The 27,255-nt window shown below is 45.0% G+C and overlaps 1 protein-coding gene and 1 pseudogene across 6 annotated transcripts; one reads left to right on the top strand and one right to left on the bottom strand.

Moving 5' to 3' along the window:
- Positions 1-6,829: 6,829 nt before the first annotated feature.
- On the bottom strand, positions 6,830-16,070 carry LOC120966053 (uncharacterized). Of its 6 annotated transcripts, none has more exons than XM_045229619.2 (14): positions 15,896-16,066; positions 14,733-15,499; positions 14,498-14,650; positions 14,173-14,406; positions 13,888-14,086; positions 13,735-13,806; positions 13,301-13,649; positions 13,016-13,211; positions 12,840-12,938; positions 12,499-12,755; positions 12,314-12,389; positions 12,148-12,236; positions 7,726-7,916; positions 6,830-7,590 (listed from the first exon to the last, which is right to left on the bottom strand). In XM_045229619.2, exons 2-13 carry the CDS (start codon positions 15,288-15,290, stop codon positions 7,775-7,777), a joined length of 2,424 nt encoding a protein of 807 aa, XP_045085554.1. In that variant the 5' UTR covers positions 15,291-15,499; positions 15,896-16,066; the 3' UTR covers positions 6,830-7,590; positions 7,726-7,774. The 6 variants fall into 6 exon arrangements, with proteins under 6 accessions (XP_045085554.1, XP_040247560.2, XP_073358209.1 ...); XM_040391626.3 differs by having other exon boundaries at positions 14,757-15,499; positions 15,896-16,065; XM_073502108.1 differs by having other exon boundaries at positions 15,368-15,499; positions 15,896-16,062.
- A 5,785-nt stretch (positions 16,071-21,855) lies between these two features.
- On the top strand, positions 21,856-21,987 carry LOC120972976 (small nucleolar RNA SNORA57; annotated as a pseudogene).
- Positions 21,988-27,255: the final 5,268 nt, after the last annotated feature.

Raw genomic sequence — 27,255 nt, 5'->3', positions numbered from 1 at the left:
CGTGGACCCAGCTGTCAGCCTCTCAACGTACAGTACTCTTCCGATGGAAGTCGTTCCTTGACCACGTTGACCACGCCATGCCAAGAGCACCAGGGCGGTGGACGACGGCGAGGCCTAGGAAGGGGACGACGCGGAGCCGGGGAAGACGCGGCAGTGGATGCCCACGCGGAGAGGAGTACTAGGACTGGTTCGGCTTCGGTGCGAGGCTGCCGTCGCCGCAGAATAACAAGGGGTGTGGGTGAGTGGAGGGATGGCCTGGCCAGCGGTGGGAGTAGTAGGGGGCAGTGAGGCCTCCGCGGTAGCACAGCTGGCCACAGGAGGCAGGAGCAGGCGGCACGACCGGCGCTGCTTTGGGCGGCTGGAGCAAGAAGACCAGAGGTTGAAGAAGCACTACGTCCGTTGGATGGACATCGTACGGTCACTGGAGCTAGAATCGTTCATATTGACTAAGTTGATAAAGCCCTCCATCCCCGTCAACTTAGTAGGCCCACAAGTCAGCCTCCCACTATGCTGGGTCCCAGCTAGCAGGGGGAGTATTCATTTTTTTGTGCGTAATAAGGAGGCACTTCCTTGCGTGCGAAGATATAGCTGGTGGGTCCGACCTGTCAGCGGGGGGAACATTTTTTCGCGAAATACAGAGGCCCTTCCGGTGGGTCCCAGATGTCAGGTGGTGGAATCATTATTTTGCGCGTAATAAGGACGCATTTCCTTGTGTGCGGCTGTGGACCCAGCTGTCAGCCTCTCCACGTACAGTCCACGTCCGATGGATGCCGTTCGTTGACCACGCCATGCCGAGAGCACTAGGGCGGTGGACGATGGTGAGGCCTAGGAAGGGGACGACGCGGAGCCGGGGAAGACGCGGCAGTGGATGCCCACACGGAGAGGAGTACGAGGGTTCACTGGTTCGACTGCGGTGTGAGGCTGCCGTCGCCACAGAATAAGAGGGGGCGTGGGTGAGTAGAGGGATGGCCTGGCCAGCGGTGGGAGTAGTAGGGGGCGGTGAGGCCTCTGCGGCAGCACAACCATCCACGGGAGGTAGGAGCAGGCGGCACGACCGGCGCTGTTTTGGGCGGCTGGAGCAAGAAGACTAGAGGTTGAAGAAGCACGATGACCGTTGGATGGACATCGTACGGTCACTGCAGCTAGAATCGTTTATATTGACTAAGTTGACAAAGCCCTTGGTACGCGTCAACTTAGTAGGCCCACAGGCCAGCCTCCGAAGCGGTGCGCCCCAGATGTCAGGGGGAGGAATCATTTTTTGGGCGGCTGAAGCTAGAATATCCGAGATTGAATAAGAAGCACGACATCCGTTGGATGGACATCCAACGGCCACTGCTGCTAGAACCGTGTGTTGACTATAAGTTGAAGTCTTGCATACGCGTCAACTTACTTTTTTTAGGGGACGTGTCAACTTAGTAGGCCCACAAGTGTGTGGCAGAGAACTTATAGCCATTTGCGATTTGTAAGAATGTACATCCAATTTTTGAATTCTAATAGAATTTACTACATCCCATTTACAGTTTGTTAAAAGTACAACCCATTTTTGTATTCTAATGGAATTTACTACATCCCATTTATAGTTTGTTAAAAGTACAGCCCATTTTCTAGCTAGGACAACGATTAATAATTTCAACCAACCGTTCAAAACAGAATTCAATAAAATTTCCCACATTTTGATGGGATCCGAAATATTTTTATACCGAAATTTCTAGTCAGATTAAATACAATTTCAATATAAATTTGTATTATGTAAAAATCCAACAAAACATTGCGCGCAACAATTAATGAAATTAAAAATTTCAAAATCCAAAAATAATATTTAATAAACTAATTACATGTTTGGTGCATTTTTTTATAGTTACTGCCCAGTTTTTATAATTACATCCCATTTAATATTTCTTAAAGCTCATTTTCCTGTTAAGCCTAATGCATCCCTCCTAGGAAGGATTTGCAGCCTAGCGGGGCGGAGAATAACAAGTTGACCTTGCCTAGGTATTCCTCAAAAAAGTGTAGCTGGGCTAGCCATTTTCAGCTTGAAAAAAATTAATATCTGGGCTGGATATCTGGCTTGGGCTAGACGGGCCACAACCCGCCTAGTTAATACCCTGCTCTACTCTGAACAACAACGAAAACATCGCTCAAGAAAAACTCTGCAGTGCTCAAACCTCAAAAACACAAATACTGCTCGAGCTGCTTGGTCCCAGCTGTCGACCGCTCCTTGTGCAATTCTCTCGTTTATTGACTACATAGGTTGACAATGGTGTAGGACCGTGCTGTCAGGAAACCAGGAGGAAGCAAAAAAAATATAGTTGTACATGATAAGGAGGCACTTGCGTACGTACGGCTATGGCCCTAGTGGGTCCCTACTATCATCCAGTTAAAATAAAGTCATCTCCTGAATCCTCATGTTCGTTGACCATGTTGACAATGCTCGGCGCCACGGCGAGCGCAACAACTCGAAGGACGATGGAGAGGGCCTCGCGGGCCCTACGGATGGTCTGATACAGCGCCCGGTGCTCATTCAGGAAGCCAGGATCATCGGACACCTATGAGCACCTTCGAGAGACTAAGACGGCATGAAACGGTAAGGCCGCGCTTCGGAGCTCTGGTTTATTTCACACCTGTATTAAGATACAAGTGTAATTTACTCATCATCGGAAACAACGTGTAAAATACAGGCGTAATGAAACCGAGGGCCCGAGGTCTGTAACGGAAACCGGCGTGTTACGCGTGTAATTTGAGAGACCAGTGTAGTATTTTACTAGTCGAAATCGACCAACCAAGCGCTTTGCCCGAGACCATCTGCTTTTATTTACAAGCGTCAGTTTTACAAGCGGTTTTGGTTGGAAAACGATGATCCAATCACGGTCTAAGATGATGAGTTGGTCGGAAGATCATATAGTTTCACCTCTAACCTACCCGAGTGTAACATCCCCAAATTCGAAATTTTGGAATGTTACATTAAATAGATAGTTTTGATTGATTGTATGATAGCTTGTGTGAAATTGAGTGGAATTTGAAACATTTTGAAAAGTTAAATGAGAGGGAATGAAATGACTTTCCCAAAATTTCAACTTTGCTTTCTGACCTCCATGAATTCAAATTCTTTTCAGATATAAAACCCTAGAGAGAAGATGACATGGCTTCTTCCATTTAAATAAAAATAAAAAGGGTTCAGAAAATATTTGAATTTCATTTGGGAAATATTTCAAATTCAAAAAACTTTATGCAACTCAATGATTTTCATGAGAGAAGATAAAATGACTTCTTCAAAACATATGAAATATGAGTTGTAAGTTTAAAAGGATCAAATTTAAAGCCCTTTTGGAAATTATTTTCAATTTGGAGTTATTTGGGTTTTAATCAAATTATTTTTCTCCAAAAAATAAAATATATGGAAATTAGGGTAAAATGATTCCCTACATTAGAAAATTGGGGAGAAATAAATTTGAAATCATTTTGGTATTTTAAAATGATTTTTACTGGGTTTTATTGCACCAGTAGCACTCTTTGATTTATTTAAAATTTTGTGTATTTTATTTGACGTTAGAAAAATGTTTACGTTGTAGAAAATCTTTTTCTGAAAATTTTGATATATTGTATGCCTATATTGTATTTTAATTTATTGGTTTTTTTTTATTTTTTTATTGTTTGTAAAAAAAACTTCTGGACCGACCGGACCGGGCCGGTCCAGCCGGCCTGACACGCCCACCCGCTCGTCCCCAAGCTCGGGACAGAGTCCCGAGCCGTCACGACGCCGCCGCCGACCTCGACGGCCGTGTCCGCCCCGGCCTCCTCTGCCCCCTCCCCCACGCCACTGCGCCTCCCCTCCTCCTATAAATCCGCCGCCCCGGACCCCCTCTCCTCCTCGCAGCCGCCCGCGCCGCACATCGCCGTCGCGCCGCCGATTTCGCCGCCGCCGCCGCAGCAACCCCGCCACCGCACCCCGGACGCCCGCCCCGCCCGCGCCCGGCCCACCGCCGCATGGAGCCGCCGCCACCCGGAGCCCCGCCGCCGCCGCTCGACGTCGCCGGAGTCCGCCGCCGCCGCGGTAAACCCTAGCCCCGATCCCGTCCGTCGGATCGAGATCCGACGGCGTTTAAGCGTTCACTGTTTTCCTAATGTAACGAACGTTTGTTCGTTAGTTCTTTTTAGCGAACTGTTCGTTCGTTAGGATTCCGTAGCGACCGTTCGCTCGTTAGACTTTTCGTTTTTATTTTATTTTCTGCCAGGGACCCGTTTGTGAATAATTTATTCGTGGATTAGCCCCTGATCTTACAACTCTCACTACTTTTTACTCGTTTGTCCAAATCCAACGAAACCAACGCCCACTTCTTCTTTACGATCCCCTCTGTTCAGATAATCAACTTGAACATGTTTTTGAAAAATAAAAATTTGTTTCCAAACATTTTGAATTTGAATCTTCTCTTGTTCATAACTCGAATTTTATGACTCCGTTTGAGTTGATTCTTTTTGCAAATCGAAGCTGTTGACCTAAACTTTCTGATAAGGCCAAATTCACTTAATTTTTGTACTGTTAGAAATTGTTTTATGTTGCAAGAGTTGTTTTCTTGTTTTTGAAGTTTTCCGAGATCTTTTCTTTGATTCTTTTGCTTCATTGCTTATGTGTGGTTACTATTGCTTGCTCACGATAGATTGACCGGAGTGTGACGAGTAGAAGTTTCAGGAGTTATGAGTGCGAATCATCTTCATCAACAGTACAAGGCAAGTAACACTTTGATCATACCCCTTTATTACCCAATTTTTATGCATTAGCTATACCTCTCAAACATTGCATGAGTAGGATTTGTTAACGTGTAGGTATTGGGAAGTAGATGATGAGGTAGAACCTATTGTCTTTTATTTCAAACCTTGGGAGTTACTTCTACGTTGTGCTTACTGCTATGCTATCCTCGTAGACGTGGTTTGGTTTGAGTGTATCCATGGCAGAGGTGAGAGTTATTAATTAATGGTTAACTTAAGGTGGCTACTTTAATACACATCTGGGTGGATTGTTTGTGGGCACCTAGGGAATCCAGTGTTGTCCAAGGATATCCCAGGGCATTCGTGTGATCATCCTATGGTTCGCCACCCAGGCTCAAAGGGATCATAAGATTATTCATGCTAGAAACTTCCGTGTGCAGCCACAAGCCATTATGGGCTCTGGCATAGTTGAGTAAGTTGTGGGAAACCTTTCCATGATGGGCTAGCAGATGTAGGGGATTTTAGGTGTACCGTCCTATCTATCGGTTAAGGGGACCTCTTCGGAAAGACTGTGTCTCAGTCATCCGTTTCTCAAACATCTTGCAGTGCGAGAAATACAACGGAGGAGATCGAGCCTTGTGGGGAAAAGTGCGCAAACCTCTGCAGAGTGTACAAACTAATCATGATTAGCCGTGTCCCCGGTTATGGACATCCTGAGTATTTGGTGCTTGAATTATTGATTTGATCTCATCACTTTACTTAATTAATTTGTTGGGTTGTTAATATTATTATTTGGGATTGAGATGGGGTTACCATTCTCAATATTTCAACAAATTTGGTAGTTAAATAAAAATGTATTCCTTTGTTGTAGGGAAAATTTGGCTTTATGCAAAAATAAACTTAGAGCTTTCCACCAGCCAAATATGCATGTAGTGATAGCTATTATTCAGCATTATCCTATGGTGTGAATTTGCCAGTACATTCAATGTACTGACCCTTTGTGGCTGCAACGTCTCATGTTGCAGGAATCTTACGACGAGTAAGTGATACGTTAGGGTTACGATTTCTACACTCAACTTTGCCGTTGGTGTTGATGGGAATCCACAACCTTGCTTGTTACTTCCGCTATGTACTTTACTGGGCCCAAGACAATCAGTTTCGTCCATTCCTGATGAACTACTAGCCTTAGTTCAAGAGCCATGGGCAATAGGTGAGTACAACATGGCGCGATACTCCATAGACGTGCTCAGGATATCTGCAAATAGATATCAAGAGGGGGTGGCCAACGGAGCTGACCTGATTATACTGGGTGGAAATCCATTGTTTCTACAGGTAATAAATCTACATATGATGTACATTTATGTTTCGCATGCTGAGAGCCCATGTTGTACATACTTCTGCATGTGCTAATGATTGGTGGTCCATATCCACATTGCAGCACTTTCAGTTCGACTGGGTGGACTATGGACTTGCCAACTTAAGATCGAACCTGCTGCCCAGAATTTGTGCCTACACCCTTCCAATTGTTAGGGTGCTGATTCAACTTGAGAGGGAAAACCCAGGCTACTACAGAGTAATATATGTTTTGTCTAATTTTTGATGGCAAATGAGTTTGATTTTCTTACGTGAAACTTATTGATGGGTTTTGTCTTCCTTGTGTTTTGCAGACAAGGCCAGAAGGTTACATGGAGCAGCGTGTGTGGAGGTGGCATCCTTTGATGGAAGCGACGGCACATCTGGTGAGTGAGCCTGGGTGATGAATTATAAATTTTGGAGGAAGATGATGTTGCTATTGACACATGCTGACATTACTGCAGCTGTTTGCTCCTTCGGCCATGAACAATGGAGGTGGTGTCGACAATGGAAATGCAGCCGCCCCTTCAAGTGACGGGAACCAAGAAGAAGCATCTCGTAACGAGCGTGAGCTGGGTGTTACAGTTCAAGGCGACCATGCAGTGACCAGCAGAAATGTGTTAATGACAGAAGGTTCAGAGAGAAATGGTGCATCACTAACCATCGCAGATATAGATGCACATCAGCTGATCAGCCCTGTTAACCATACCGAAGGGGGACATTGCTGGCACACTTATAGTTAGCATGCCTGGTGATGTCGCAGACCAGGCAATGAGTGAATCAGGTACCTCCCCAACACATAGGTTTACAATTCAGTACGTATACATGGTTATGACATGTTCTGTCATTTGTGATAAGAAAAGTAAAATTTGAATTACATCTGATCACCTGAATGCAACAGGTGAAGACGATGAAAGCTACGACACTTCTTCAGAAGATGATCGACAGTTGGTTGCAGCAATAGGTAAAAACCAAGTTCAGAACTAAATTCAGAAAATTACAAAATTACTCCTTTCTGATCTAACAAACTGTGTTGTTGCTGCAGATGCATCCCTTGCAGATCAGGCACGTGTAGCACGACTGCCACCTGTGGTAATTGAGGAAGGAGGCTACGAAGCTCGGCGCCGCAGCCGCATAGCGGAAATTGCAGCAGATGACCCTGGTAAACAGGTGATGGAGCCAGATATTGGCTTTGAGTCATCAGACAGTGATGAGGACATGCGGAGTCGGTATGAACGCATAGGTAGGAACCGGTCGAGAATCATGCATCACCAAGGTAATAGACCATCTGGTATAACTTGACCGCTGAAGTAAGGTTTCATACTTTTGACAGGAGAAATCAATTATTTTTTTGCAGAGCAACGTGGGCGGGGAGTGGCGCCGGTTGAAATTCCATTGATGACCATGTCAGGTAATGTTGGGAGTGCAAAATCATCATGCCATATCCCTGGTTTAGAAACATACCCACTGACAGAATGAACTCTGAAACAGCATTACCCCTAGTCCCCGATGGAGCAGCACAAATTGGATCCCCTATTCACATGGAACAAGAAGCTGAACCAGTTATAACTGCTCACATAGTGGCATCAGGTATAAAAAGTAGTGCAATAATGCATTGTATGTGCATATTGTTTCCCGAGGCACATCATTCTTATAGGGGAACCTAACCTGATTAAGATGTTGCTCATTGAACAGAAGGAATTGACATGGCTAGGAATCAGAACGATGCTTTGGAAGATAGCCCAAGGACACCTGTGCACGCTATCGTTGATAGTGGTCTACCAGATTCAGATCCATATGTTCTCCCAGAGCAGAGGGAAAATGATTTCAGCAACCATGGAGCGCTGATTGCTAGATTCCTGCAAGCATCGTCCGATATCCAAGGTTAGAATGACCAAAAACGAAAAACCTTGCCACTTCATCCATATGGTTCCTGACATTGTAGATGCATACACATTTGAACAGCTGAAGGAGTGGCAATGGACTTAGATCGGCAAAACCGAGATGGAAATGAAGGTGCAAGAGATGTGGGTGTTGTCGCTTCAGGACAAGCTAATCGAGCGCGTGCTCTGACACCAGATAGTCCTAGTGGGGGATCATACGATGAAATGCTGGACATGCATCATGACAGCCTACTTGATGATACAACTGCAACGAGCACAGCCGATGCAGCAGATGGTCTGTTTGCTTCGTCAGTACAAAATTTGTATGATGCAAATGGTAAAGTGCCTCCACTGGATGTGTGTGTTCAAGTACATGTGTTATTGTGTTTTGACGAAGATTTTTTATTTATGACCTGTGATGCAGAGATGGAGGTCCCATTTATCGATTTGGTGACAAGTGTGCCCATAACCCACACAGGCAACATGTACTTCACACAGATTGCTGAAACTGAAGTTGTTGATGAGCCGTTTATAGAGGAGTTCGTAGACCATGTAACAAGCAGCGATCACAGTGCCGGTGATGCTCGAAACCAAGTGCCAGGTATATGCACTGCTTGCAACGCAGGCGATTCTCTGTACAGGCGTGCTTTCCAAAAAGTAATAATTTGTTTTGCATGCTACACAGGTGATGCTGACGTTCATGCAACTCTGAACGGATACGTTATCCCGGAATGCCTGAAATTTCAGACAAACATTAACGGTGAGCACTTTCAGTGGAAATTAGAACAGAGGCAATCTATACTGCATGTATGAGCACTGCCTAAAAAAACTTCTGAAATTCGCAGGTGAGGAGTTCCTGGGATCCATGCCTGGAAGTGGTGGTAATGTGACTGAAAGCTTGAAATACCAGACTGTGGTAAATGGTAAGCACAGTAGCATGTGTAATGATAATTGCGTTGGCATAGTTTGGTGGAAATAACATGATGTTTCTATAGGGATACATTGTGTTGGGTCAACTCCACCTCAGGGTTTTGTTAGCATATCAGTGCCAGTCCCCATTGTTGAAGATCCAGCTCAGTCTGATGAAGGTAGTAATTATAATATTTGTTGCATACATATGATTGGGCATGCAACATGTAAAAAAAAGTGCAGCAGGCTGACAGATAGTTTGTGTCATGGAATGCAGGTGTCAGAAACATAGATGTGGCTTTGAACAACCCATCTGTTGCAGGAGGTAGGAGGCGTCATAAGAGAAGTGCAAACAGGGGGAGCAGGAGGTGTCGGCAGAGGATAAGACGCACTCCAAGGAGTAGGGGGCCATCACCTGTGATGAGCTCAGATGAAGATGACCTTCATGATAACAACCATGCGGAGAATCAAAACAAGGATGCAGATGTAACAGCAGCTCAAGTCGCCAGAAGTCAAAGTGCAAACAATCGCACGAGGCAGTAGACTGATGGAATTCCAACACGGGGAACAACAGTGTTACAGCATCCCGAAGATCACGCCTTCCCAGGGGTTACAAGTGAGTAACAAAGCCAACAATAATTCTTACCTGACTTGTGCATGTGTTTCTGCTACCCGTATAGCTGACTTAGTTGTGTGCGATTGCAGTTGCAGTCGGGGGAGAGAGTTCAGTTACAGCCACAAGAAGAGGTGGAGAAGTTGCACAAGGTACCTATGATTTAATTAAGCATGGATTTGTGAAATAAAAACTTACACTAGTGGAAGGTGTGACTTGTTGTTCCGTGTGTATCACAGGGCCAACTGACGTGCCAACGCATACAACAGATGGCCAAAGGGAGGAAGCAAAAATGGAGAATGCTGCCGGAGGTTTGCATCGTCTTTCCTTAACTCATATGCTCATGACACTAGTGCCCGTATGTCCGAGATAAATTAAGATAGTAAGATTGAAATGTTGTTTCAGCTGATGGTATTGGCGTTACAGTGGTTAGGGGGGCAGGCAATGCATCCAGCCGGATGGCCACCAATCGGAGGTTGAATGTGGGCATGGTGAGAACATTTTTCAATCCTGAAATGGGAGATAAATTCCCAGGAAAGGTCGGTCTGAAGCACGAAGAGCCTCTTGGTCGCAATATTGTGGATTTCTGGGACAGAATGCTAGGCAGCACTTCTAGAGATCGGAACAAGTAAGTTATGCTGTGATTCTGCATCCCTTATGTGGTCTTAATAGACATAGTCGATGCTTTGCTGATAAGTGCCTGCCCATGCGTGTGAAATACAGGAAGTGGTACAAGCATCTTGTGCCATACCTGGTGGTCCTTTCAGGAGAAGACTTTGTGAAGGAATTTGGACCAGGCGGGAAAGTTAGCTCAGTTGGGTGGGCAGCTGTGTCACGTATGCTGATCTACAAGGAAGGGAAAATGTATGGGACATGGCAGATCAGGTTCCGTCACATATTTGATCTTCGCTTTGTGGTAAGATCTGCAATCTCTATGGAGTCAAATTGTTTTCATTCGTCCCGCTACATGCTAACTATGTCCTGCGTGTTCTTGTAGCTGGCACTAATGTATAGGGGGGCCAGCTTGGACTTTGACTACATGAATACCATGATGAGTCCCGAATCACTAGGTTACAGGCTTGACTGGACAAAGAAGGTAAAATGTGATGTCACAGTAATGGAGATGACAAATTCCAGTGCTAGTATGTCTACTAATTATCATAACAACTTGCAGCTGATGTTACCAATACCAATGATGAATAGCTGGTTGCTATATGTGGTGGATACGGAGGAGAAGACCTTGCTGGTGATGGACCCATGCGAGACATCATCACCAAAAGAAGTGATGAAGGCCAAGCACGAAGACAATGCAAACTTAATTCTGGAGGGTCTTCGTCGATGCATCCATGCAAATATCGCTGGGTGGTACGTCCCGTCTCAGGGGTGGAGGATCAGCTACAACACCGCCATGCATGAAAGTTGTGAGATGTATGTTGATATGACTGAACAGTTCTGAATTTGCAACTGATGATAATTTTCCATAACTAACCACGATTCCCACTACTGACTTGCAGTGCGGACAGCTGGCTACACATTATCAACTACATCAGGAATCACACTGGGTTGTACCTTCAGACTATACTCACACCGGTATGTGCCCTACTTTAGTCGACATAGTATTTTGCTGTTGTCCTGGGATATCTAACTTATGAACTTAAATGGTCAGGGACGTCTGCTGTACCTGCGTCAATCAATAGCATATGAGGTGATCTCCATGAGGGGAAACAGGGCTGAACTGCCAGACTTCATGCTGGAGGACATCCTGCCTTTCTAAGCTGAAGATAATGGATCTCATTTTGGGTGAAACGTATGCCAGTCAGTTAACGAGAGAATTGCTCCAGGCCTAATCATGTTTAGGTGTGTGCCGGGGGGAGGAAGTGTTAGTTGCCATCCCAGTCTCTGTGGTGTGGTGATGCTTCCAGGTTTCCCCGGTCATTGTTATTCCGTGAGACCATATCCCCCTGAAATTTAGCTTGCATCCCACAGTGCTGGTGTGCAAGTGATCTGGGGCGATGTTACCCAGTATGCTATGTTGAATGTGTATGAATTTGAACCTATTCGAACGAATTAGCGTGTGGCACTGCATCCATGTCAATGAGAGTGTATGCTCCCCATAGTATTTGTGTATGTGTATGCTTTCATGGAACTACATTTGATTTGCAATTGAAGATGGGAAGCAGTATGAAAACATGGTCCTATTGATAGTCCATGCGTGTGTGCATTCAGATCAGAGATTTTCATGGTGCACAAGTCAAACGAGTGGATTCCGTTTAGATAGACCACATACAACCTAAATAGAGTTGGTGTCGCGGATCAGTTGTGTGGCCCTTGTACTGGAGTGAAGTGACTCCATGTAGTCTACTAGATCGTGAAGCATGTGGCGAATGTTATCGGATATCAAACTAATGAGATAAGCTGCCGGTAAACTAGATCCATCGAGATGGTTCCGAGGGTGTGCCGGCATCGCGGTGAAAAACTATGGAAGTTGATATTGAACGGTGGGTCCCATAGAACCAACATATGAATATTACTACAGTGAGTACTGAGGATACATGTTTCTAACTTGGACTGGAAACAAACGGTTCAATATCTTAGAACAAGTGCAAAAGCTACATTTATTCATGGGTTTGGACGATAATAACTCAAGTGGAGTCGAAAGGAGAGTCTGATGGAGCGAGGACATGCCAAAGTGCGTCTCCTGCAAGTGATGAGAAGTTGCCCTGGAGCTTCATGCACTGGTGTAGTGCTTCCCGCTTCACTTTCGCTATGTTGTGCTGTGCAACAACGCCATCGTGTAATAGTGAGTTGAAATGTGACGTAAACTGGGGTGGAGTTAAAAGAGGAACCTTACCTTCGTGATGGGCAACTTGAGCTTTTCCCCATCAAATTGGCGAGCAATATGGATGATGCAAGCACCAGTTTCATGTCTAGCACATACATAAGAAGAAAGAACAGTTGTGATGAGAGTATGCATTTGGCGGCAGGGGCCGAGGAGAAAAATGAACAAACACGGACAGTAGTATGTTGATGAATTACCGAGTAACTATGTTGTCACTGACTGGCATGAACTTCACAGTCCAACCATGTTTGCTTGTTGGCCATCCAGCATAGTATTCATTAAGGCAGTGGAACAGAGCATAGTGAAGCTTCCACGCAATTATCTCATCTCGTTGCTGTGTCGGAGGCTGTGGGCATTGCTTGGTGTATAGAGGATCGATGACGGTGATGAACCGTTTGATCATGTCCCAGAAAACCACCATCCAACCTTCAGGCCTAGGCACGGGAGTGAAGAACTAACAGAAGCCAAAGAAATGTATCAGAAAAATCACATGCACTCTGGATGCAAAAGCAAAGCAGAACTAGCGGAATGGACCTACCAGCTGTGATGATGTAATATCATACTTCAGCTCATTAGCACATAGCTGGTTCTGAATCGACTTTGTGTGCAGATAATCGAAATCCGATAAGACAAAAGTCTGCATTGAACGAGAAGATGCTGTCACACTTGTGACGTAATGTGTGTACCAAGGCGACTTTCACAAAAAAAACTAACCGAGAACTCAGGTTCAATTGGGTGCCTCCATGAGAGATACGGTGATTCCTTGTCAGCTTCCTGGTCCGCCTGGGAATAACGACGGATGATGATGGACATGAGCTCATGGTCGATTGCCGCATCCCCGACCAGCTGTTCTTTCAATGTGACCCCTGATATGCGTATGAACCGAGGTTTCTCATGAACAAGAAAGTTCCTGCCGTAGACAACAACAAACAGAACAAAAAAGTCAGCTTGGTACAACAATTTCAAGACAATACAATGATGATCAGATCATGCTGGTACCTTGACAGGTGGTGAGCTGATGACGTGGCAAAGAACTCAACTAAAAGGTCCTTAACCGCTGGCGTTGGAGGGTAAGGGATAACACCCCTTGTCCAGGGGCCAGTCTGGAAACCAGGCCTATAAACATATTTGCGTCCTGGGAGTCCATTCGTCCTCTCCCCAAATACAGTGGTGCTCCCATCATTCGGGAGATCAATGAACAACTCACAAATCTGTTGCAGCACATGTTTAGCAAAGCATTCAATTTGATCTCTAAGAAATATCATAGTCGTTTCGGCAGTCCGCTGCCTCTTTTCCTGCTGGTGAGATGTTGATTCATCACGCGTCGTCCTTAACGTGGGGTTGCCATCTGACATATTTGAACAGTGTGTCATGGTTTTAAAAGGGTTTGTATTTACACACATTGGTCAGTACCTAGATAAAATTGAAATTACCGGAGCATGCCGACATATCAAGTCTCACTCCAGAAATTTTAGGACCTGCAGGAGTCCTCAACACCTCCGCTCCTGATAACAAATACATCAAGTGAGTTTTCAAGCCTAAGGATACCAGCGGAAAAATCAAACCGCTTAACTAAAAAGAAGGACCTGTTGGTATATCAACAGCTCTAGCTGGGCAATTAGTAAAGCCCCTAGCTGTGCAGCATATGCACCTTGTGCTGAGTAAATCCATGAGTTTATCGACAAACTTGATCATGTCAGCCTGGGTATTAGCACGGGCTGTATTGATTTCGCGCTGGCACCTGGCATTCTGCTCCCTCAACAAAATAGATAGAAGATGCGACGCCTGGTACATGACACATATCAGATCAAATTAGCATCGCCGAACTTCAACTTGGAGAACATGAAAAGATGACAAAAAAACCGACTCACCATGCTAGGGTACCGCCTTTGTAGATGCTGCGCAAAATCAATTGGTCCAAGGGCGCGAAGAGGTGTTTGCACCTCCAGATTGGGAGACGATTCATTCACTCCCATTGCCACTGCTGCCGTATCATCACCAATACATACGTCGTCATTGCCAAAGCCTGCTCCTTGGATGTTGATTTTAGGATCGCATTCTGGATGCTTCCGTCGAGTATAGCATACGTCATCGTCATGGCGGAACTGAAGATTTTGAAAACTAGGGCCGTGAGAACACAAACATAATTTGAAAAATAGAAAATGAGAAAGAACTGCTATCTTATGGAGTCATCACCTTACAGTTGTAGAATGACAGGACGCTGGTGCCAATGTCAGTTGACATACTTATCATATTTTTCATGGTTGCTTGGTCAAAGTCACTTATCCGAGGGAGGACATCATGCTTCTTGTTGAACATCCCTAAATCAACATTGTCGAGGAAAAACACCTGCAAACAATAGAATTGGGAATGAGAGACGGCGTGTTGCGTCAAGGAACATACTCTGCTGGATTGTATTACAGAAACTAACATGTAACCACAAGTGGCAACCAACCAAATTAGTAGACATGTTGCCTGCCGTCATGTCATTCTTTAGCCGACGGACTACCTCCATCAAACACTCAAGAACATACTCGCACCAGTTGAACTGTGATATACTTTCCGTATCAGCAAGTGCACCCCAATAGTCTATCGTGCCATAGTCATGTTTGGTTGTTGGGGCCAAAACATGACCCATTACGAAAATGACGAATGCAATCTGAAAGCAATCCTTCTCAAGCTTGCTAGATGATTCACTTATGTCCCTGAGAAGGAATTGCTCTGCCGCCTTGAGACTGTGCGCCCCTGTCTTGTCCATCCCAAGTGTGTTTTTTATGAACTGTATGGCCTCAGGGTTTATAAAACCATCACGGCCTCTTACATTCCGGTGACCGCATGGGATACCGAAAACCTTGTGCACATCATCTGCCCAAAACTTCAGAATCTTCGTGGCTAACAGTATAATAGCACGGTGCTTAACACTGACTTTACTCATTAACCATGCACTGAATTTAAGGTTCATTTTCAGTATGGCAGGGAGCTTCAGCATACCACCAAAACCTATTCAGTTACCAACCACCTCTTGTAATCATCAAATGATTGAATTACTTCAACGGCTCTCTTAACTGAAATTCTAGAAGTTGGCGTCGGTGGCGCCTGTCCTTGAACCCCGCCACCCGATTGTCCGGCTTGTTGTGGTAGAACTCGTTCAGGGTGTTCATCCCCATCGCAACTGGCCATGTCAGACATGATTGCAGACTGCACAAAAAAATCGTATGCTAATCATTAAAAAAACAGCAGAAATCATGCAATCTATCTGCTAAAAATCATGCAGTCTGTACGCTAAACACACGGCTGTACATCCCGTGCTAAAGTACAACCTTCAGAAAATAAGGGGCAGACGCATGTGTGCCCTCGTCGGCGGGGACAAATTCGGTCAAAGCTTTTGGGGCTGATTCATACGATCCGGAAGGAGATCCGGGCTGAATCTACAATACAACTCAACCCATATAGAACGCTAAATCATGGCGAGATTTCCGCAAGCAAACACTAGATTCCTCAGATCTAATCCAGACCCAACAAACGATAAAAACAGATAATCGCCCCCGGGCGGCCTGATAGGAGCTGGCGATGGGAGTTAATCTAAGTGCATACCGGGCGTACTTGACCAGCCGCAGCTCAGGGAGTCCGCCGAGATCCATGGTGATTCTTTGCCGGAGGCGAGCACGGGCATGAGAAGCTACTGGAGACAACTGTGGAACAAGCAGCCAGCTGCACAAGACGGAAGCCGATAATGAGATAAGGCCAACAATTGCCTGTGAAGTTTGGTGTGGCCGATTTATTGCAGGGCAGTGGTAGGTTGGAAGGCAGGCTGTACACAGAGAACTTGGTTAGCAAAAAATATTCTCTGGATCAACAAACAGATTCTTTATTAATCGCCGCATGCATGATTACATAGTTCTGGTACACACCACACCATACAGATAATTGCAATCCCCCGGTCAACTGACCAAATCTTTTACCTACTAAGTAAACTATTTTGAACAGTGCCGCTAACATAAACACTGCGATCACCAGCAGTGCGCCCAAACATAACAAGCACCTTCAGGACCGACAGTTGACCTCCCTGGGATGCCCGAGCCTTCCCCTTCCATGGCTGCTGCTCAAGTCGGACATCTGACGCAACCTCCCCTCCGCGCCTCCATTGCTCACCTGGCTCGCCAGATACAGCTCGACGATGCAAGTAAGCTGCCTGCTGTATATGCACGGGGACAGCCTGACGATCTCCAAGAAGCTCGCTACCGATCAGCTGCGCACGGTACTCATCTGATGATCTCATGTATCCACAAATCTGCGAACAACAGAGACGTAGCATGAAATCAGTACGATTTCGAGATGAAGATGGAGTCATTATGCGCTGTGGAACTTACCTCCTTATTCACACACTTGTACATTCGACGACCAGCGTTCACTCCAGATCGAGCAATCCAGGAGTACACTCGGCCGCCGCACTCCGTACGAGGAACCAGGGGCAAGATCTCATCCTGCCCTACGGACGACGATGATGCGGACATGGTAGAGCTGCTGGTGGAAACGGCTAGGATGCGAACTCGTACAGCCAAAGATTTTTGTGATCAGTCGACCACTGGGATGGAGGTGCATAATATAGACGAGAACCGTGCCGGAGAAGATTGCTTGGTCGCTCGAACAGGTGGATGCATTGCTTGGTAGCTCCAACGGGTGTATGCATTGCTTGGTCGCTCCAACGGGTGGTTGCATTAAATGACTGTAGCTGCTGCCGCCGTTCGTCCAGATTCTCGTTCGAGCTGGCTCATTTGGTCGCGGAATTCCTGATCCGCGACCCAGACTTTCTGTCCCGTGGCGGGCCTGACTAACGGCGTATCCATTATTCCTTCCGACAGCTGGGCCATGGGCCATAAAAACAAATCTGCAACTGAATTTCCAGCTGTAAATAGCGAACCTCCGCGGCCCATCTCGAGAGACTCGTATGGTACAGATAACGAGACCACTGCAGCTCGTGATCACATTATCACTTTCGTATTCATGGCAATTACTTTGCTTTGTCCCATACATTCTACCTCCATCATGGTTATAATACAAATTTTTTTCTCATTTTTCTCTATAGAGAAGGACCGATTTGGAAACTCGGGATGAGGTAACATGTGCTAATACCTCTGCTATCTTCAAGAATGCTTGGTGGCAGTACCAGAATTACCTAAAGAAAACGTACTTCACTGGCAAAGAAACTCATCAAATTCCCTTACGTTCTCCTGAGACACATTTACTGGACGATGACTGGGAACGCCTTGTTCTTTACTAGTCCCGAACCAAGAATGTGGTAAGGTCTATGAGCTCATTTTATTTTAAGTACTACATGCTTGCGTCTTACTGTACTCTGTTCATGTAGAACAAGTGCTTAAACCTGAAGATCAACTGTTCTCATTTAAGATTCCATTGCTATCGTGCATACTGCTTTGCTCTTGTATCACTGTATTTACTCATACAAACTTATTTTTAAAGTGAACGATCCAATCGAAACTCCAATGGCACAACAGGTATGTTTACGCATGTTTCTTTAACAGGTTTGCTCTTAAATAGCTCTGTTCATTTCAATTTCAATTGTGTATATAGTTGAGTTCTCATATCATGCACATCACTAGCATCATAACAGGGCCAATAGTGTTGTTGTACATGTAGACCCATGGTGCCCATCTGAAATCTTGTTGTGTCGTGTAGTTTCCCACGCTTTGTATTCTTTCAGTGCTGCTTTCTCTTGAACTGGTATGATTTGAACCGTGTCTCTATTTTGATTTGGCAAGACAATGCAATGACCATAGGACATAGATATATGTTTGTTTGATGCTTTTATAATGTACTACTTGGCAATAAAAGACTTGGTAGTTTAATCTTGTCCACCTTACTAATAAACTGGTTCACCGAAATGAGTTTCATATACTAGTACATGTTAAACATGTTATGTGTCTGCTTGTTTCTTCTTTTAGAATGCTGACAGAATATTGGGGAAGAGTGCCTTATTAAGCAATAATAAAGGAAGTAATGCAGATAAGGTTCAGGTTCGTGAGACATCCTTGTTGGTCTCCAACAAAGCTGATAAAACAGCTAAGGAAAACTATCTTGAAGACAGTGAGGCAACCCCAAAGTCCTATCTTGGTTTACTGTTCGAGTTACTGGCCACTACCGCTTGCACAAGCTATTCAAACTCACGGTTTGAATCAGCTCGGTTTCTTGAGTCTCAACTACAAGCTGAAAGACATCGATCAGCTGTGCTGCGACAAGAAGCCGAAGGACTGCGGAAGTCCCTGCATACTTTCTGGTGCAACAGCAAGCGTTGGAGGATTTTAGCGCTAAACAGGACAAAGCTAATAAGCTTGCTAAGCTTATTGCCAGCATGGTGGATACCCAGGATAACGTTTCTTGAGCTCTTCTGAAGTTGTTTCAGTTATGGACTTGCTTTGATGCCGTGTTTATTTGCACTGGTGGCCAATTTTGACAGCCAGTGTATGTAATATGCTGCTTTGTTCCCTATATTTGCACTGGTGGCGAACTTTGATGCCTGGTGGATGTAATATGTGTAATAGCTGTAATAAGCTAGCGTTAGTTGCTTGCTTATTTATTTCCTTATTGTCTTGTTTAGTTGTTTGCTTGTAGTCACTGCAGTTCTTTTTTCGCGTTTTTCTAGTGGCCACAATAACCTATTTTAGGTAACTAGGCCACAATAATCATGGCAACACACGGACTGTTGTAACCATGGGCCTCCTGCAGGCCATAGGATCAGTGGACCTTCTACCGGCCGTAGGATCCATGGGCCTTCTACGGGCCGTAGGATCCATGGACTTTCTACAGGCCGTATGATCCATGGGCCTTCTACAGGCCGTAGGATCCATTGGTCTTCTACGGGCCGTAGGATACATGGGCCTTCTACGGGGCGTATAATCATTTCGCCAAACATGGGTCGTACTATTCATGGACCATAACGGGCCGTTAATAGGCCGTATTTGATAACGGTATGAAAACAGCCCAGCGGGTTAACGGGCCCCAAACGGGCCGAATGTAACCACTGGCTGAACTTGGCCCACAAATGGAACAGGCCAGTAACAGACCGTAACTAACCGAATTTTAGAAATGATCCCAAGAATAAATGGGCCCTTAGAAGGCCGAAGTTAACATGGGCTAGAAACGACAGACGGAATAATGGGTCATTAATGGGTATAAAGCGATACACTGTTTATTATGGGCCAGTTTCATCTCGGGCCTTTAATGGCCCGAGAGTTACAAAGGGCCTCATATGGGCTGAAAGACATCATGGGCCATACATGGGCCGGAAGTTACAACAGGCTGGAATCGTATTGGACGGCCCAGATGAAGCTACTGGGCTTAATTCCGATAGGTCGTAACGGGCCGGTAGTTAGCGGGCCGTAAATGGGCTATATACGAACAGGCCGTTAACACGCTTTCCGTGGGCCGGCCCGTTACCTTTTGACCAAGTCAAACGGGCCGGCCTTTTCACCGGAATGGGCCTCTGTTGGGTCGTGCCACGTGTCGATGTATCATAGGCGCCTCCTATCCAATGAGTGGATGACATCTGTCTCAATGGTGACCAACACGTGTTTCCTCTGGCCAATGATAATTTTACACGTGGAAAATCCCCATTGGTCCGGGCTGTTAACAGGTTATCGGATCCAAAACCGGACCCGATAGCTTAACGATGACCTGTTATGGTGGATGCCACGTGTCGGTCACCCTTGACGAAAGCAGTTCTATGACGCGCGATTTATCGTCATGGAAGTGGACACTTCCGTGATGATAATTTTGGTAATGTCATGGAACACTTCTACGACAGCACATGTATGACTATCTTGATTCTGTCATAAAATCGTCATGGATGTACATGCATGACACAAAACGTGACCTACTATGACAAACACGTATCATCACGGAAGTGTATTTTTTTGTAGTGTTACCTTTATGAGAGAGTAGCTTCCCTCTCCAACCTGCTATCCTCTTTAGGATTTTGTCTATCAGGGGTTGGAGATCTTCCCTTTTCAACTTATCATAATGTAAAGGGATGCCTAGATACTTAATTGGGAAGGCCCCTTGCTTGCACCCTAATGTGCTGGCAAAAGGTAGAGTTTCCTCCAAGGTCATGTTAATTGGGATCAATTCACTTTTTGAGTAATTGATTTTCATCCCAGAGACCTGCTCAAAACATGTGAGCACCACCTTTAGATTCGAGACTTTTTCAAAGTTATTTTCCAAGAAAAGGATGGTGTCATCAGCATATTGCAGACAAATTATCCCTCCTTGTCAAATGTTAGCGCAGAGGCCTCTAATCAGCCCACTGTTAGCAGCTTTCATAAGCATCCTAGACAACACATCCAACACTAGGTTGAAAAGTAAGGGTGAGGCAGGGTCCCCCTGCCTAAGCCCTTTGGTGGTAATGAAGAAATCACTTTCAAAACCATTCACGTTCACCCCCACCGACCCATTTCTAGTGATAGCAGAAATCCAAGATATCCATTTACTCCCAAAACCTCTCAAGGACAGAAGTTCAGTGAGGAAATCTAGGTTAACAAAATCAAAAGCTTTCTCATAATCTAGTTTAAGCACTAAACCTTTGTTCTTTGCCTGTGTGTATAGAATGCAGGACTTCATGGGCTGTAACCACACTCTCTAAAATGTATCTGCCTTTCAAGAAGGCAGATTGATTACAGGAAATCAATATGTTTAAAAGAGTATTAATCCTATTAGTTAGTACTTTGGTGAATATCTTAAAACTGCAGTTAAGAAGACTAATAGGTCTGAATTTCTTCATACTAGAAACATCAGCCTCCTTAGGGATAAGAGAAAGGAGGGCAAAATGAAGGAAATATGCCCTAGAGGCAATAATAAAATTGTTATTTATATTTCCTTATATCATGATAAATGTTTATTATTCATGCTAGAATTGTATTAACCGTAAACTTAGTACATGTGTGAATACATAGACAAACAGAGTGTCACTAGTATGCCTCTACTTGACTAGCTCGCTGAATCAAAGATGGTTAAGTTTCCTAGCCATATACATGAGTTGTCATTTGATTAACGGGATCACATCATTAGAGAATGATGTGATTGACTTGACCCATTCCGTTAGCTTAGCACTTGATCGTTTAGTATGTTGCTATTGCTTTCTTCATGACTTATACATGTTCCTATGACTATGAGATTATGCAACTCCCGAATACCGGAGGAACACCTTGTGTGCTATCAAACGTCACAACATAACTGGGTGATTATAAAGATGCTCTACAGGTGTCTCCGAAGGTATTTGTTGGGTTGGCATAGATCGAGATTAGGATTTGTCACTCCGAGTATCGGAGAGGTATCTCTAGGCCCTCTCGGTAATGCACATCACTATAAGCCTTGCAAGCAATCACTGGTAGAAAAAGGGGCTTTCGTTCGGGCCTGGCCAGCCCATTAGTCCCGGTTCTGCCACGAACCGGGACCAATGGAGGCATTTTTCCCGGTTCGAGAGCCCAGGGGGCCGGCCGGGGCCTCGTGGGCATTGATCCCGGTTCGTCTGGGCCCATTTGTCCCGGTTCTTGGCACGAACCGGGACCAATGGGCCTCGCTCCTGGCCCACAACCATTGGTCCCGGTTCGTGGCAGGAACTGGGACAGAAGGAAGGCCTTTAGTCCCGGTTCCATCCACGAACCGGGACAAATGAGTGGCCTATATATATACCCCATCGCCGACGAGCAGAGCACTCCACAATGCTCTGTTTTTTGCTGGCCGGCGAGGGGGAGGGCATTGGGTGCTCTAGCTCACCTCCTATGCACATGAGGTGTTCGATGAAATGCCCGAGCCACACTAGTTAAGCTTTCTCCTCTCGAAGCTCGACCTCTGAGCTCCATTTTTCCCGAGATATGTCTAGGTTTATATTAGCGGTCCGTCACGCCCCTCCCCGTCTTCACCTCCGTCGATCGCCCGCGCCGATCTCGTCGTCGGGACCACCGTGGTGAGCCTCTTGTTCTTATCTTCTTTCTGAATAAAAAAAATTCTTACTTTACATAGATACTTGTCTAATTTTCTTACTTTTGACACACATAATTATATATAATGCACGCAGATGAACCGGCAATGGATGTACGGTGACAGACACACCTCCGAGTACATTAAGGGCGTGCATAATTTTCTCGAAGTGGCTGAGGCAAACAAGCAGAATGGTTTTATGTGATGTCCATGCCCTAGCTGTGGGAATACGAGGTCTTACTCTGACTCGAAAACCCTTCACACCCACCTGCTTTATAAGGGTTTCATGCCACACTATAATGTTTGGACCAAGCACGGAGAAATAGGGGTTATGATGGAAGACAGCAAAGAAGAAGAGGACGATGACAACTATGTGCCCCCTGAATACGGTGATGCTGCAACGGTGGAAGCTGATGAATATCAAGAGGAACCAGACGATGTGCCCGATGATGATCTCCGCCGGGTCATTGTTGATGCAAGGGAAAAGTGCGAAAGTGAAAAGGAGAAGCTAAAGTTCGATCGCATGTTAGAGGATCACAAAAAAGGGTTGTACCCTAATTGCGAAGATGGAAACACAAAGCTCGGTACCGTACTGGAATTGCTGCAGTGGAAGGCAGAGAATGTTGTGCCTGACAAAGGATTTGAGAAGCTACTGAAAATATTGAAGAAGAAGCTTTCAAAGGATAATGAATTGCCCGACAGTACGTACGCAGCAAAGAAGGTCGTATGCCCTCTAGGATTGGAGGTGGAGAAGATACATGCATGCCCTAATGACTGCATCCTCTACCGCGGTGAGTATAAGGATTTGAACGCAAGCCCGGTATGCGGTGCATTGCGGTATAAGATCAGACGAGATGACCCTGGTGATGTTGACGGCGAGCCCCGTAGGAAGAGGGTTCCTACGAAGGTGATGTGGTATGCTCCTATAATACCACGGTTGAAACGACTGTTCAGAAACAAAGAGCATGCCAAGTTGATGCGATGGCACAGTGAGGACCGTAAGAAAGACGGGAAGTTGGGAGCACCCGCTGATGGGTCGCAGTGGATAAGAATTGAGAGAAAGTACTGGGCTGAGTTTGCAGGTGACCCAAGGAATGTATGGTTTGCTTTAAGCGCGGATGGCATTAATCCTTTCGGGGAGCAGAGCAGCAATCACAGCACCTGGCCCGTGACTCTATGTATGTATAACCTTCCTCCTTGGATGTGCATGAAGCGGAAGTTCATTATGATGCCAATTCTCATCCAAGGCCCTAAGCAACCCGGCAACGGCATTGATGTGTACCTAAGGCCATTAGTTGAAGAACTTTTACAGCTGTGGAATGGAAACGGTGTACGTGCGTGGGATAAGCACAAACAGGAGGAATTTAACCTGCATGCGTTGCTGTTTGTAACCATCAATGATTGGCCCGCTCTCAGTAACCTTTCAGGACAGACAAACAAGGGATACCACGCATGCACGCACTGTTTAGCTGACACCGAAAGTATATACCTGGACAGATGCAGGAAGAATGTGTACCTGGGCCATCGTCGATTTCTCCCGACCAACCATCAATGTCGAAAGAAAGGCAAGCATTTCAAAGGCGAGGCAGATCACCGGAAGAAGCCCGCCATGCGTACCGGTGATCACGTACTTGCTATGGTCTCTGATTTACACGTAATCTCTGGAAAGGGTCCCGGCGGACTAGCTGTTCCGAATGACGCTGAGGGACGCGCACCCATGTGGAAGAAGAAATCTATATTTTGGGACCTACCCTACTGGAAAGACCTAGAGGTACGCTCTTCAATCGACGTGATGCACGTGACGAAGAACCTTTGCGTGAACCTGTTAGGTTTCTTGGGCGTGTATGGGAAGACAAAAGATACACCTGAGGCACAGGAGGACCTGTAACGTTTGCACAAAAAAGACGGCATGCCTCCAAAGCAGTATGAAGGTCCTGCCAGCTACGCTCTTAACAAAGAAGAGAAGGAAATCTTTTTTGAATGCCTGCTCAGTATGAAGGTCCCGACTGGCTTCTTGTCGAATATAAAGGGAATAATAAATATTCCAGAGAAAAAGTTCCAGAACCTAAAGTCTCATGACTGCCACGTGATTATGACGCAACTGCTTCCGGTTGCATTGAGGGGGCTTCTACTGGAAAACGTCCGATTAGCCATTGTGAAGCTATGTGCATTCCTCAATGTAATCTCTCAGAAGGTGATCGATCCAGAAATCATACCAAGGATAAGGAGTGATGTGGCGCAATGTCTTGTCAGTTTCGAGCTGGTGTTCCCACCATCCTTCTTGAATATCATGACGCACGTCCTAGTTCATCTAGTCGACGAGATTGTCATTCTGGGGCCCGTATTTCTACACAATATGTTCCCCTTTGAGAGGTTCATGGGAGTCCTAAAGAAATATGTCCGTAACCGCGCTAGGCCAGAAGGAAGCATCTCCATGGGCCATCAAACAGAGGATGTCATTGGGTTTTGTGTTGACTTCATTCCTGGCCTTAAGAAGATAGGTCTCCCTAAATCGCGGTATGAGGGGAGACTGACTGGAAAAGGCACGCTAGGAGCGGACTCAATAATATGCAGGGACGGGCATTCTTGGTCTCAAGCATACTACACAGTTCTACAGAACTCTACCTTGGTGACCCCGTATGTCGATGAACACAAGAACAGTCTGCGCTCCAAACACCCGGAGCAGTGTGACGACTGGATTACCTGTGAACACATCAGGACTTTTAGCAGTTGGTTGGAAACACGTCTCAGAGGTGACAACACTGTTTGTGATGAGCTGTACTCGTTGTCCAGGGGACCATCTTCGACTGTATTGGCTTACAAAGGATACGAGATAAATGGGAATACATTTTACACGATCGCCCAAGATCAAAAGAGCACCAACCAAAACAGCGGTGTCCGCTTTGATGCAGCAACCGAGAGGGGAAATGACACATATTATGGTTACATAGTGGACATATGGGAACTTGACTACGGACATGATTTTAAGGTCCCTTTGTTTAAGTGCAAATGGGTCAATCTGTCAGGAGGCAGGGTACAAGTAGACCCACAGTACGGAATGACAACAGTGGATCTGAACAATCTTGGGTACACTGACGAACCGTTCGTCCTAGCCAATGATGTGGCACAGGTTATCTATGTGAAGGACATGTCTACCAAACCAAGAAAAAAAGATAAGGAAGCGAATACATCATACGATGAGCCAAAGCGCCACATAGTTCTTCCAGGAAAAAGGGACATCGTGGGAGTGGAGGGCAAGACAGGCATGTCTGAAGATTATGAAAAGTTTCATGAAATTCCTCCCTTCAAAGTCAAGGCTGACCCAAGCATCCTGATAAACGATGAAGATTATCCATGGTTACGGCGCAATAAGCAAAGCACACCAGCGAAAAAAGTGAAGACTTTCTCTCCACAACTATTATGATGATACCATGCCAACTTTCAACCTTTTCGTAGTTCATTTGAAATGCCTGTTGTAACAGACGAGTTTCCGTATGAAATCCTGATACTTCGAAAAAGATTGTCCGTATTGTACACGAAGTGCATCCAGTTTTTTCCGTAACCCTCTCAACTTTCTTGCACATGCTATGTGGGTGAAATGATGATACCATGCCAACTTTCAACCTTTTCACAGTTCATTTGTAGTGCTTTTCAATTTCAGGGTCTTATAGCTCAAAATAATCAGTAAATACATGGAAAATAATAAATGAAGTCAGAAAGGGTTGAAAATTGATGATGTGGCTTTGAATGGTGCATTTTGAACACAGAAAAACTATGGAGTTCAAATAAGTTCTAAAAATGAAATCCCTTTGTAACAGACGAGTTTCCGTATGAAACCCTGATACTTCGAAAGAGATTGTCCGTTTTGTACACAAAGTGCATCCAGTTTTTGCCGTAACCCTCTCTACTTTCTTGCACATGCTATGTGGGTGAAATGATGATACCATGCCAACTTTCAACCTTTTCAGAGTTCATTTGTAGTGCTTTTCAATTTCAGGGTCTTATAGCTCAAAATAATCAGTAAATGCATGGAAAATAACAATTATCATAAAATAAAATAAATAAGTAATTATAAACAGAATAAAATAAACTTTAATAAAATATATAAGTAGAAACAAAATAAAATAAAATAAAATAAACTTTAATAACATAAATAAAATTTATGAAACTAAAATTATCAACGTATTTTCTGTTCAAAACGTTATTAGCAACCTCTAGTATTATTGAAACTAAAATGATATAAAATTGATACAACTAAAATTATCAAAGTATTTTCTGTTCAAAATCATTAAAAGCAAAAAGAATTTTCATAAAGAACTTTTTTTGTTAGAAACTTTAGTAGCAAAAAGAATTATCATAAAATAAAATAAATAAGTAATTAGAAACAAAATAAAATAAAATAAATAAGTATTTTGTTGTAAGTAGAAACAAAACAAAACAAAATAAATAAAGCAAAAAAGAAAACAAAAAACTAGGAAAAAATAAAAAATTTGCCACCTACTGGGCCACCACGGTCTGAATACGACTAGAAACCCATCCATGGGCCAGGATTCAGGCCCACAGCAGGGCCAGCAGACCCATCAGGCATAGCAGTAACAAGTAGGCCCATAAGCCTGCAATGGAGAGGAGGTTGAGAGGGGTGCGGCAGTGGGGCTTATAAACCACTGCGCGCCCCTCTCAACTAGCGAGGTGGGACTAAACTCCCACCACCACGCCGCTGTGCAAGGGCATTTAGTCCCGGTTGGTGCCACCAACCGGGACTAAAGGGGTGTATTAAAACCGGTTCTTTGTAACAACCGGGACAAATGCCCCCTCTTTAGTCCCGGCTGGTGCCACCAACCGGGACCAAAGGCCTCTGCTTCCCGCCGATGCAACCGATGGTCTTGTTGTGTTGATCAAGTCAAGCATGCACCACCTAGTGGGGTTCCAATTAGGGGATATGGGCCTATCATCCAATAGCT

The sequence above is a fragment of the Aegilops tauschii genome, chromosome 1, assembly GCF_002575655.3.
Source record: "Aegilops tauschii subsp. strangulata cultivar AL8/78 chromosome 1, Aet v6.0, whole genome shotgun sequence".
In the NCBI taxonomy this organism is placed as follows: Eukaryota; Viridiplantae; Streptophyta; class Magnoliopsida; order Poales; family Poaceae; genus Aegilops; species Aegilops tauschii.
The sequence above is the reverse complement of the archived record's forward strand: the minus strand, read 5'-3'. Positions and strand labels throughout refer to the sequence as shown.

Coding starts and splice junctions, on each gene's coding strand:
- LOC120966053 (XM_045229619.2), bottom strand. CDS start 15,290: ATGCTGAAGCTCCCTGCCATACTGAAAATGAACCTTAAATTCAGTGCA. Junction 14,651..14,732: donor GTTGCCACTTGTGGTTACAT/GTTAGTTTCTGT, acceptor TATTGTTTGCAG/GTGTTTTTCCTCGACAATGT. Junction 7,917..12,147: donor CTTGCAGGAGACGCACTTTG/GCATGTCCTCGC, acceptor CGATGCTTGCAG/GAATCTAGCAATCAGCGCTC.